Raw genomic sequence first — 13,105 nt, 5'->3', positions numbered from 1 at the left:
ATATCATTGTATACATTATATTATTATTATTTTCTGGCTCCCAGGGAATGCTGGGACTTGTAGTCCCCCCGCTCTCATCCCATTGGCGGTCTCCTGATCTGGGTGTGTGTCCCTTTAAGAGAGAGGCGTGGCCTCCTTACTCCACCGCCCGCCAACCACCCTTGAATGTTGTGACACGGCACAGCCGCCCCTGTTTGGCGCCCTCAGCGCTCGGACCAATGACTGCGCAGTTACCAGGCAGAGGCCGGAATATTGACCAATGAGAATGCACGAATTTTGTGTTTCCGGGGAAGAGCGGCTTTCTAAGCCAATGGGAATTTCAGTTGAGGGAAGGGGCGGTGGCGGCGGCGGCCAATCAGAAAAGTGGAGAGTGCGGAGCCTCCGGAGCGGCGGTAGGTGATTCCCGGGAATGGCGCCACTGGCCGGGGGGTCACTGGGAGCGCACAGGGCCCCTCCACGCCCCCTGTGGGCGGGGCCACCTGAGGGCGACCAAACCCCGCCCTCTCCTGGGCTGACAGCGAGCAGAGGGTCAAAAATCACCTCATAGAGTAAAGTGACCCGCCGGGTGATGTCTGAGGAGAACTCACCCGCCAAATTCATCTATGGGGTCACCAGACATGGGGTATCATCATCTATGGGGTCACCGGACACGGGGCGATATCTTTGGGGTCACCAGACATGGGGTGTCATCATCCATGGGGTCACCAGACATGGGTGATATCTATGGGGTCACTGGGCACGGGGCGATCTCTATGGGGTCACTGGGCACGGGGCGATCTCTATGGGGTCACTGGGCACGGGGCGATCTCTATGGGGTCACCAGACATGGGGTCACCAGACACGGGGCGATATCTATGGGGTCACCAGACATGGGGTGTCATCATCTATGGGGCCACCGGACACGTGGTGTCATCATCTCCGGGGTCACCAGACATGGGGTGATATCTATGGGGTCACCAGACATGGGGTGTCATCATCTATGGGGTCACCAGACACGGGGTGTCATCATCTATGGGGTCACCAGACACGGGGTGTCATCATCCATGGGGTCACCAGACACGGGGCGATATCTATGGGGTCACCAGACATGGGGTGTCATCATCTATGGGGTCACCAGACATGGGGTGTCATCATCTATGGGGTCACCAGACACGGGGTGTCATCATCCATGGGGTCACCAGACATGGGGTGATATCTATGGGGTCACCAGACATGGGGTGTCATCATCTATGGGGTCACCAGACACGGGGTGTCATCATCTATGGGGTCACCAGACACGGGGTGTCATCATCCATGGGGTCACCAGACACGGGGCGATATCTATGGGGTCACCAGACATGGGGTGTCATCATCTATGGGGTCACCAGACATGGGGTGTCATCATCTATGGGGTCACCAGACACGGGGTGTCATCATCCATGGGGTCACCAGACACGGGGCGATATCTATGGGGTCACTGGGCACGGGGTGTCATCATCTATGGGGTCACCAGACACGGGGTGTCATCATCTATGGGGTCACCAGACACGGGGTGTCATCATCCATGGGGTCACCAGACACGGGGCGATATCTATGGGGTCACCAGACATGGGGTGTCATCATCTATGGGGCCACCGGATACGGGGCGATATCTATGGGGTCACCAGACATGGGGTGTCATCATCTATGGGGTGTCATCCATGGGGTCACCGGACACGGGGTGTCATTATCTCTGGGGTCACCGGACACGGGGTGTCATAGTCTATGAGGCATTGGTAGAAGGGGAGGGGCTGTGATGTGGGGAGATAGGAGGGGCAGTTATGGAAGGGGAAGGGCTGTGATGGGAGAGGGGAGGAGCACTGGTGAAAGGGGAGGGGCTATGATGTGGTGGGGAGGGGTGGTGGTGGAAGGGGAGGGGCTTTGATATGGGGGTAATAGGGGGTGTGGGGGTGATACGAGGGGGGGGGGGTAATAGGGGGTGATACGAGGGGGGGAGTAATAGGGGGTGCGGGGGTGATATGAGGGGGGGCTAATAGTGTGTGGGGGTGATACGAGGGGGGGTAATAGGGGGAGATACGAGGGGGGGGTAATGGGTGTGGGGTGATACGAGGGGGGGGGTAATAGGGGGTTGATGAGGACAGCAGGCGGTGCACTGAGCGCGCTCTGTAGGGAAGTCTATGGCCGTTACACGATGGCGGTCGGCGGTGTCACTCTGGTGTCACTCTGGTGTCACTCTGGTTCCCCGGCAGGTCCGGCACGCAGGAGGGGATGGCAGAGGACGCGCTCTATGAAAAGATCTCGAAGAAGGGCGGACTGACCGCGGGCGACACCCAGGAGGAGACCGAACCCATCAACCTTCTGCAGAAACTGCGCAGCCGCATCACGTGAGACTCCTCCCTCCTACTTGTGTACCGCCTGACCCTGACCCCTCTGTGCCGTGAGCAGCACTGGGCCGCTGAGCTTACAGTCTTGGCACACGAGTCTCTGGTGTCGCAGCACAGGAGGGGCGGAGCTTGGCCTAGGAGCTTGCAGTCTGTTGGCGGCTCCGGAATGTATTTGTTGTCTCCCGGTCCTGGATGGCGGAGCGCTCACTGATTGTCTGTTTTATCTCTACAGGAAAGCCGTGCAAACAAAAGTGGACGGTATACTGGTACAGAGCCTTGTGTGACCTCTGACCCTGAGCCCCCGCTGTGTGACCTCTGACCCTGAGCCCCCCGCTGTGTGACCTCTGACCCTGAGCCCCCGCTGTGTGACCTCTGACCCTGACTGTATGCGTCACCTCTACCCCTAATCCCCTGGCTGTGTGACCTCTGACCCTGAGCCCGGCTGTGTGACCTCTGACCCTGAGCCCGGCTGTGTGACCTCTGACCCTGAGCCCGGCTGTGTGACCTCTGACCCTGAGCCCGGCTGTGTGACCTCTGACCCTGAGCCCCCGCTGTGTGACCTCTGACCCCTGACTGTATGCGTCACCTCTACCCTATACCCTGGCTGTGTGACCTCTTACCCCAAACCCTGAGTGTTTACGTGACCCCTTTGTGACCTCTGACCTGAAACTTGACTGTATTCTTGACCTCTGGCTGTGTAACCTCTGACCCTGACTGTACTCATGACCCCTATGTGACCTCTGACCTAAAACTTGACTGTGTTCATGACCTCTGTACCCCTGGTTATGTCACCTCTAACTTTACACTGACTCTACTCATGACCTCTGACCCTAAACCCTGGCTGGCTTTGTGACCTCTGACCCTGAACCCCAGATGTGTGGCTTCAGAATCCTGGCTGTATGGGTGACCTCTGACCCCTGACCGCATTGATGACCCCTTAGCTGTATGTGACCTCTGACCCTAAATTTGCGTGACCCCTTTTATTCGTAAGTCTGACCCCCTCCTACACCTGGGTCACTTCTGGTCCTCATGGCATGAGACGGAGCTGTCTGTGACCCCCCCCCCAGACTGTACATGACTCCTCCCCCTTCCCTGTCTGACCTCTGACCCTCTCCATGTCACCCTACAGGGGGATGTCCAGAAGTTGTCAGACTATGACAAGCTCTACCTGTATCTCCAGCTGCCACCCGGCCCCAGCGGCCCCGACAAGAGGTAGGCGGGACTGCCCTTGAGCCCCTTTATAGGCGGTGCCTGTGATAACCGACACCCCCTGCTATGTCCGTTGGGTAATAATTGGCTCCTCCCCTCTTCTCCGTACAGCCTGGATGTAGGATGCGTGACCACGGCGGAACACATGCACGCCTGTACGTGGATCCGGAACCACCTGGAGGAGCACACCGACACCTGCCTGCCCAAACAGGATGTCTACGACGCCTATAAGTGAGTAGGGCGGGGTCACGGGCCCCTGTAACCTGACGGGGGGGGGGGGGCAACCAATCACATCTCGTGTTCACGGTGGGCGTCCATCTTTGTCTCTCTCCACAGGCGCTACTGTGACAACCTCTGCGGGCGGCCGCTCAGCGTAGCCAACTTCGGGAAGATCATCCGGGAGATTTTCCCCAATATTAAGGCCCGGAGGCTGGGAGGGCGGGGCCAGTCCAAATATCCTTCTGTGTGTGTGAGGCCGAAGGTGTGGGGGCACAAAGGGCGGGATATCATGGGGGGGGGGGCACAAAGGGCGGGATATCATGGGGGGGCACAAGGGGCGGGATATCATGGGGGGGCACAAGGGGCGGGATATCATTGGGGGGGGGCACAAGGGGCGGGATATCATGGGGGGGCACAAGGGGCGGGATATCATGGGGGGGCACAAAGGGCGGGATATCATGGGGGGGCACAAGGGGCGGGATATCATTGGGGGGGGCACAAGGGGCGGGATATCATTGGGGGGGGCACAAGGGGCAGGATATCATTGGGGGGGGCACAAGGGGCGGGATATCATGGGGGGGCACAAAGGGCGGGATATCATGGGGGGGCACAAAGGGCGGGATATCATGGGGGGGCACAAGGGGCGGGATATCATTGGGGGGGCACAAGGGGCGTGATATCATTGGGGGGGGCACAAGGGGCGGGATATCATTGGGGGGGCACAAGGGGCGGGATATCATTGGGGGGGCACAAAGGGCGGGATATCATAGGGGGGGCACAAAGGGCGGGATATCATTGGGGGGGGCACAAAGGGCGGGATATCATGGGGGGGCACAAAGGGCGGGATATCATGGGGGGGGGCACAAAGGGCGGGATATCATAGGGGGGGCACAAAGGGCGGGATATCGGGGGGGGGGGCACAAGGGGCGGGATATCATTGGGGGGGCACAAGGGGCGGGATATCATTGGGGGGGCCACAATGGGCGGGATATCATGGGGGGGGCACAAAGGGCGGGATATCATTGGGGGGGCACAAAGGGCGGGATATCATAGGGGGGGCACAAAGGGCGGGATATCATGGGGGGGGGGGGCACAAAGGGCGGGATATCATGGGGGGGGGGCACAAAGGGCGGGATATCATTGGGGGGGCACAAAGGGCGGGATATCATTGGGGGGGGCACAAAGGGCGGGATATCATGGGGGGGGCACAAAGGGCGGGATATCATGGGGGGGCACAAAGGGCGGGATATCATAGGGGGGCACAAAGGGCGGGATATCATAGGGGGGGCACAAAGGGCGGGATATCATTGGGGGGGCACAAAGGGCGGGATATCATGGGGGGGGCACAAAGGGCGGGATATCATGGGGGGGCACAAAGGGCGGGATATCATAGGGGGGGCACAAAGGGCGGGATATCGGGGGGGGGCACAAAGGGCGGGATATCATGGGGGGGCACAAAGGGCGGGATATCATAGGGGGGGCACAAAGGGCGGGATATCATAGGGGGGCACAAAGGGCGGGATATCATGGGGGGGGCACAAAGGGCGGGATATCATTGGGGGGGGCACAAAGGGCGGGATATCATTGGGGGGTACAAGGGGTGGGATATTATGGGGGGGCACAAAGGGCGGGATATCATGGGGGGGGGAAGACATTTTCCTGCACACTGACTTCCTGCTGGTCATCTCCAGGAATGGTTCTATCCAAGAGACCAGCATTGGGACTGTGCGCCCCCCCCCCCGGGCATTGGGACTGTGCGCCCCCCCCCCCCCGGGCATTGGGACTGTGCGCCCCCCCCGGGCATTGGGACTGTGCGCCCCCCCCCCCCCGGGCATTGGGACTGTGCGCTTCCCCCCGGGCATTGGGACTGTGCGCTTCCCCCGGGCATTGGGACTGTGCGCCCCCCCCCCCCCCCGGGCATTGGGACTGTGCGCTTCCCCCCGGGCATTGGGACTGTGCGCTTCCCCCCGGGCATTGGGACTGTGCGCTTCCCCCCCGGGCATTGGGACTGTGCGCTTCCCCCCGGGCATTGGGACTGTGCGCTTCCCCCCCGGGCATTGGGACTGTGCACCCCCGACATGCCAAAGAGAGCGCAAGGTTGGCCATACTGCCAGCAGGGAATGCTGGGAAATATAGGTGCAGGCAAGGGATGAGCTGGGGGTCAGCCAGAATGAGCTGCATGGGGGGGGGGGGGAGACCCTCACCTCCTGTGCAAAGGGGCAGAGATAAGGGTGACATCATTGACCTATCATCAGCTGGGGGGGGATCCCCCGCCTGCAGCTCATTGGCCCGGCACTGACAGCTGACCTCCGGTTACAGCTGATGAGACCAAACCCAGAACTGGAGCTCATCCCTTGAATGACGATGACTTCACCACACGATTGGTTGGGACCGACGGCAGAATGTTGTAGAATCTCCTTAACCAATGAAACGTATTGCTACAGCGGGCTGCGGAGGAAGAGTATGGTGAGCATGCCGCCCCTGCCCAGCCTGGACCTGAAGATGACCGAAAGTGTAAGAATACATAGCTCCGCCCCCTTCCTGCACTGCCTTCCTCCCCCTTCCTGCACTGCCGTCCTCCTCCTTCCTGCACCCACCTTCCTCCCCCTTCCTGCACCCGCCTTCCTCCTCCTTCCTGCACCCACCTTCCTCCTCCTTCCTGCACCCACCTTCCTCCTCCTTCCTGCACCCGCCTTCCTCCTCCTTCCTGCACTGCCTTCCTGCACCCACCTTCCTCCCCCTTCCTGCACCCGCCTTCCTCCTCCTTCCTGCACCCACCTTCCTCCTCCTTCCTGCACCCGCCTTCCTCCTCCTTCCTGCACCCACCTTCCTCCCCCTTCCTGCACCCGCCTTCCTCCCCCTTCCTGCACCCGCCTTCCTCCCCCTTCCTGCACTGTCGTCCTCCTCCTTCCTGCACCCACCTTCCTCCTCCTTCCTGCACCCACCTTCCTCCTCCTTCCTGCACCCGCCTTCCTCCTCCTTCCTGCACTGCCTTCCTGCACCCGCCTTCCTCCTCCTTCCTGCACCCACCTTCCTCCCCCTTCCTGCACCCGCCTTCCTGCACCCGCCTTCCTCCTCCTTCCTGCACCCGCCTTCCTCCTCCTTCCTGCACCCGCCTTCCTCCTCCTTCCTGCACCGCCTTCCTCCTCCTTCCCGCACCCGCCTTCCTCCTCCTTCCCGCACCCGCCTTCCTCCTCTTTCCCGCACCCGCCTTCCTCCTCCTTCCCGCACCCGCCTTCCTCCTCCTTCCCGCACCCGCCTTCCTCCTCCTTCCCGCACCCGCCTTCCTCCTCCTTCCCGAACCCGCCTTCCTCCTCCCCGAACCCGCCTTCCTCCTCCTTCCCGAACCCGCCTTCCTCCTCCCTCCCGAACCCGCCTTCCTCCTCCTTCCCGCACCCGCCTTCCTCCTCCTTCCCGCACCCGCCTTCCTCCTCCTTCCCGCACCCGCCTTCCTCCTCTTTCCCGCACCCGCCTTCCTCCTCCTTCCCGCACCCGCCTTCCTCCTCTTTCCCGCACCCGCCTTCCTCCTCCTTCCCGCACCCGCCTTCCTCCTCCTTCCCGAACCCGCCTTCCTCCTCCTTCCCGCACCCGCCTTCCTCCTCCTTCCCGCACCCGCCTTCCTCCTCCTTCCCGCACCCGCCTTCCTCCTCCTTCCCGCACCCGCCTTCCTCCTCCTTCCCGCACCCACCTTCCTCCCCCTTCCTGCACCCGCCTTCCTCCCCCTTCCTGCACCCGCCTTCCTCCCCCTTCCTGCACTGCCGTCCTCCTCCTTCCTGCACCCACCTTCCTCCTCCTTCCTGCACCCACCTTCCTCCTCCTTCCTGCACCCGCCTTCCTCCTCCTTCCTGCACTGCCTTCCTGCACCCGCCTTCCTCCTCCTTCCTGCACCCGCCTTCCTCCTCCTTCCTGCACCCGCCTTCCTGCACCCGCCTTCCTCCTCCTTCCTGCACCCGCCTTCCTCCTCCTTCCTGCACCCGCCTTCCTCCTCCTTCCTGCACCCGCCTTCCTCCTCCTTCCTGCACCCGCCTTCCTCCTCCTTCCTGCACCCACCTTCCCTCCTCCTTCCTGCACCCACCTTCCTCCTCCTTCCTGCACCGCCTTCCTCCTCCTTCCCTGCACCGCCTTCCCCTCCTTCCCGCACCCGCCTTCCTCCTCTTTCCCGCACCCGCCTTCCTCCTCTTTCCCGCACCCGCCTTCCTCCTCCTTCCCGCACCCGCCTTCCTCCTCCTTCCCGCACCCGCCTTCCTCCTCCTTCCCGAACCCGCCTTCCTCCTCCTTCCCGAACCCGCCTTCCTCCTCCTTCCCGAACCCGCCTTCCTCCTCCTTCCCGAACCCGCCTTCCTCCTCTTTCCCGCACCCGCCTTCCTCCTCTTTCCCGCACCCGCCTTCCTCCTCTTTCCCGCACCCGCCTTCCTCCTCCTTCCCGCACCCGCCTTCCTCCTCCTTCCCGAACCCGCCTTCCTCCTCCTTCCCGCACCCGCCTTCCTCCTCCTTCCCGCACCCGCCTTCCTCCTCCTTCCCGCACCCGCCTTCCTCCTCCTTCCCGCACCCGCCTTCCTCCTCCTTCCCGCACCCGCCTTCCTCCTCCTTCCTGCCCCCGCCCCGCTCCACTTACCTGCACCCACCTTCCTCCTCCTTCCCGAACCCGCCTTCCTCCTCCTTCCCGAACCCGCCTTCCTCCTCTTTCCGCACCCCCCTTCCTCCTCCTTCCCGCACCCGCCTTCCTCCTCCTTCCCGCACCCGCCTTCCTCCTCCTTCCCGCACCCGCCTTCCTCCTCCTTCCCGCACCCGCCTTCCTCCTTCCTGCCCCCGCCCCGCTCCACTTACCTGCACCCACCTTCCTCCTCCTTCCCGAACCCGCCTTCCTCCTCCTTCCCGAACCCGCCTTCCTCCTCTTTCCCGCACCCGCCTTCCTCCTCCTTCCCGCACCCGCCTTCCTCCTCTTTCCCGCACCCGCCTTCCTCCTCCTTCCCGCACCCGCCTTCCTCCTCCTTCCCGCACCCGCCTTCCTCCTCCTTCCCGAACCCGCCTTCCTCCTCCTTCCCGCACCCGCCTTCCTCCTTCCCGCACCCGCCTTCCTCCTCCTTCCCGAACCCGCCTTCCTCCTCCTTCCCGAACCCCGCCTTCCTCCTTCCCGAACCCGCCTTCCTCCTCCTTCCCGAACCCGCCTTCCTCCTCTTTCCCGCACCCGCCTTCCTCCTCCTTCCCGCACCCGCCTTCCTCCTCCTTCCCGCACCCGCCTTCCTCCTCCTTCCCGCACCCCGCCTTCCTCCTCCTTCCCGCACCCGCCTTCCTCCTCCTTCCCGCACCCGCCTTCCTCCTCCTTCCCGCACCCACCTTCCTCCTCCTTCCTGCACCGCCTTCCTCCTCCTTCCCCACACCCACCTTCCTCCTCCTTCCCGCACCCACCTTCCTCCTCCTTCCTGCACCCGCCTTCCTCCTCCTTCCTGCCCCCGCCCCGCTCCACTTACCTGCACCCACCTTCCTCCTCCTTCCCGAACCCGCCTTCCTCCTCCTTCCCGAACCCGCCTTCCTCCTCCTTCCCGCACCCGCCTTCCTCCTCCTTCCTGCACCCGCCTTCCTCCTCCTTCCTGCCCCCGCCCCGCTCCACTTACCTGCACCCACCTTCCTCCTCCTTCCCGAACCCGCCTTCCTCCTCCTTCCCGAACCCGCCTTCCTCCTCTTTCCCGCACCCGCCTTCCTCCTCCTTCCCGCACCCGCCTTCCTCCTCCTTCCCGCACCCGCCTTCCTCCTCTTTCCCGCACCCGCCTTCCTCCTCCTTCCCGCACCCGCCTTCCTCCTCCTTCCCGCACCCGCCTTCCTCCTCCTTCCCGCACCCGCCTTCCTCCTCCTTCCCGCACCCGCCTTCCTCCTCTTTCCCGCACCCGCCTTCCTCCTCTTCCCGCATCCGCCTTCCTCCTCCTTCCCGCACCCGCCTTCCTCCTCCTTCCTGCCCCCGCCCCGCTCCACTTACCTGTACCCACCTTCCTGCACCCACCTCATGCTCCTCCTTTCTTCATTCTTCTTGCTTCTCTTTTCTACCTCCATGTTCCTCCATCCTCTTTTTCTCCGCCCTCCTTGCTTCTGTCCTCCTCACTTGTCTTTCCCCTTTCTCCCCTGTTCCTCATCTGACATCCACCTACTCCCTTTTCTCCCTCCTTCCTCTTTCTTCACCCTTCTTGATCCTCCTCATTTCCACATTCCTCTGTCTGCATCCTTCGTGCTCTTCCTTCCACCACCTTCCTACCTACTCTTTCCTCTTCCTCAGTCTTCTTCCTTCTTATTCCCCAATCCTCCTCCTTCCTCCTCTTCAATCCTCCTCCTTTCTCTTCCCCAATCCTCCTCCTTCCTCCTCTTCAATCCTCCTCCTTTCTCTTCCCCAATCCTCCTCCCTCCTCTTCCTTCTCTTTTCTCTTCCTCAATCCTCCTCCCTCTTCTTCCTCCTCCTTCCCCAATCCTCCTCCTTCCTCCTCTTCAATCCTCCTACTTCTTCCTCTTCAATCCTCCTCCTTCCTCTTCCCCAATCCTCCTCCTTTCTCTTCCCCAATCCTCCTCCTCCCTCCTCTTCCTTCTCTTTTCTCTTCCTCAATCCTCCTCCCTCTTCTTCCTCCTCCTTCCCCAATCCTCCTCCTTTCTCTTCCCCAAACTTCTTCCTCAATCCTCCTCCCTCCTCTTCCTCCTCCTCCCTCCTCTTCCTCCTCTTTTCTCTTCCTCAATCCTCCTCCCTCCTCTTCCTCCTCCTTTCTTCCCATCCCCCGACCACCATGCATCCAGCTGACCAATCCCTTCTCCTCGTTCAGTCTGAGCTGACGGATCTGGTCCAATCGTACAACAACGACGTGATCAACGCCTCCTGCGCTCTGATCTGCAATTGGGCGGAGAAGATCCTGAAGCGATCGTTCAACAACGTGGTGGAAGTGGCCCAATTTCTGATCCAGCAGCACATCATTAACCCCCGCAGCGCCAATGCCGAGCTGGTCCTCTCCATGGTCCTGTCAGGTGAGCACCCACGCCGGCGCGGCCCCTCCCCCCCCCCTCGCTCGTTCCTCAACATTTACTCGTCTTTTTTTTTTTTTATCTGGAGCAGAAAACTCTCAGAGCGGAGGGCAGAAAATACAGAAACTGCCGGCAGATGTGCCCGGGACCAAGAGGCCCCCGTCCCCCGATAACAGCATGGCAGACAATAAGGTGAGTACTGGGGGGCGGAATATACACGGCCCAAATGCCTAACTGTGAATTGGTTTTTACCTCATAAACCAGGGGTGGGCAACTGTGGCCCAGTAGAACTACAAGTCCCATGAGGCATTGCAAAACGGACAGTTACAAGCATGACTCTCAAAGGCAGAGGCATGATGGGACTTGTAGTTCACCAACAGCTGGAGGGCCCCACCCCTGTACTAAACTATTTGTCATTCTGTTTGGACGGTCTTGTGATTTCCACACTACAGCAAGGTTGGTGGCTCCACCCATTTCCTGGATTTGGTTTACAGCTTCCTTGTAGTCCCGCCCCCTCGCTCGGCAGTCACCGGGCAATGTGATTGGGCCGTTCATGGAAGGCGGAGACTTGACACGGGAAGCGGTAAAGCTGAGACCGGGAGCAGCTGGGTCACCTTTCGGCGGCGGTGTGTGTGGGTCGCAAGGCTGGCCAAACACGGAACTATACAATGTAGTAACCGTGACCTCACTTTTATTTTTAGAACAAGAAGACGCCCCCCAATACGCACCCAGTCAGCCCCCCGCAGGTGAGGAAGCGCCCCCCCGAGCCGCAGAAGGCAGCCAGCAGCCCCCAGGTGGACGCTTTGGTCGCCAAGCTTCCGGTCCTCCGCCCCCGCCTCCCCACAGAAGACAAGTTCCTCAGTTCCAGCCCGCCGGTCCGATTCCCCCCTCCCGTCCTGGCTTCCAATATCATCCCCGGGCACTTGAAGGTGTCGCCTTTGCCGTTCGCCGCCGTTCCTCCGGTAGTGCCCCTGGCGGTCACCGCGGGGGTGAACGGGACGGGATTGGTCCCTCAGCCGGTGACTCAGCCCGTCATCAGTATGATCCTCCCGGACATGGTCAACTTGGAACCTCACGCCCTGCCGAAAGCCAACCAGAACGGCATCAAAGAGCTGGCGGGGGGCTCGCCCGAAAACAAAGCGGCCAAACGGCTCGTGGCCTCCGTGGAGGAGGGGCAGTCGAAAAGGAAACGGGGCCGCCCAAGGAAGGTGGACAATTCTGGAAAGGGGCCCTCGACGTCTACGGCACAGCCCGGGAGGATGGTAGCGGAAAACCCCGGCGCGCCGCAAATTAGGGACAATGCCCAGGACGCCGTCGGCTCGGCCCTGCAGGGAAACGACTCCACGGCACCGCCGACCACCGAAGACCCGATCCCGAAAAGTCAGCTGGAGGCGCCAGAGGTGCTTCCTCCCAGCCCGGCCGAGACGCGGGAAGCCCAGTCCGCTCCCGAGGTCAGGAGGCCGGACGTCGTGCCCAACCAGGTCAGTGTCATCCAAGATGGCCGACAGAGCCTGGTGCAGTGGACTGTACGGACTGCAGAGCAGAGGAGCAACCGGGAGGAAGCGTCCACGCCCAGCGAATCGGAATGGGTTAGGATCCAGGTTGACTGACGGACTCTTCCTCCCCTCGCATGCCGGTCCCTGTATCCCTGAGCAGGAACAGTCCGCCCTTCCCCCCTCCCCCGTCACCAAACCCCTGGACAACCGGGAGGACCCTGCGTCCAGGAAGGGACACAAAGACATCTGCCAATCCGCTTGGGGATTGGACGCAGGAAATGAGCCATAGCCCCGCCCCCCCAGTTTGACATAAATACAGGTGACATATTGATAGGTCTTCAGATGCCATCAACACATTTGTACCAGTGGAGCGTTAATGGACTCTGCGACAACCCACTCCCAGCGTAGGCCCCTCCCCCTTCCCCTCCATTGTCTGTATCATATGTCAGCCCTTCGCACTTCCATAAAAGGAAAATTTTATACAAACCAGGTCTGGGTGGAGTCTTTCTTGTGGCCCTTCCTGGGAACCTGCTGGTATCTATCAGATTATTATTGCTTTTGGGTCCTCCTTTCCCTGTGACACCAACATCCCCCTCATTTCTTGCGCTGGTGTCACCAGGAAGTGAAGGGAGATCTCACAAATGGACACTTGGACAGCGATAAGGAAAAACATGACTGAGGCTCCGATACTTGCTCTATCAAAAACACTTTAAAAAGGGGAAAAGTGCCAGGCCGCAGGGCCAGCATGGGGCCTGCGGGGCCAGCATGGGGCCTGCAGGGCGCGGGGCCTGCAGGGCGCGGGGCCTGCAGGGCGCGGGGCCA

At 61.4% G+C, this 13,105-nt stretch overlaps 1 protein-coding gene across 3 annotated transcripts; it reads left to right on the top strand.

The window, feature by feature from the left end:
- The first annotated feature begins 339 nt into the window (after window positions 1-339).
- RFX5 (regulatory factor X5) lies at window positions 340-12,769 on the top strand. 3 transcript variants are annotated; one of them, XM_089666853.1, is made up of 10 exons: window positions 340-392; window positions 2,229-2,363; window positions 2,596-2,629; window positions 3,493-3,575; window positions 3,684-3,803; window positions 3,909-4,025; window positions 6,224-6,305; window positions 10,592-10,790; window positions 10,879-10,979; window positions 11,489-12,769. In XM_089666853.1, the coding sequence occupies exons 2-10, from the start codon at window positions 2,248-2,250 to the stop codon at window positions 12,395-12,397; spliced, it is 1,761 nt and encodes a 586-aa protein (XP_089522979.1). In that variant the 5' UTR covers window positions 340-392; window positions 2,229-2,247; the 3' UTR covers window positions 12,398-12,769. The 3 variants fall into 3 exon arrangements, with proteins under 3 accessions (XP_089522979.1, XP_089522980.1, XP_089522978.1); XM_089666854.1 differs by lacking the exon at window positions 340-392 and adding an exon at window positions 399-548; XM_089666852.1 differs by lacking the exon at window positions 340-392 and adding an exon at window positions 399-622.
- The last annotated feature ends 336 nt before the right edge of the window (window positions 12,770-13,105 follow it).

Source organism: Staurois parvus, unplaced genomic scaffold (assembly GCF_062004578.1).
Source record: "Staurois parvus isolate SC_StPar_1 unplaced genomic scaffold, SC_StPar_1.0 ptg002870l, whole genome shotgun sequence".
Taxonomy (NCBI): domain Eukaryota; kingdom Metazoa; phylum Chordata; class Amphibia; order Anura; family Ranidae; genus Staurois; species Staurois parvus.
Note: the sequence above shows the minus strand (reverse complement) of the source record. Positions and strands in the feature narration are given on the sequence as shown.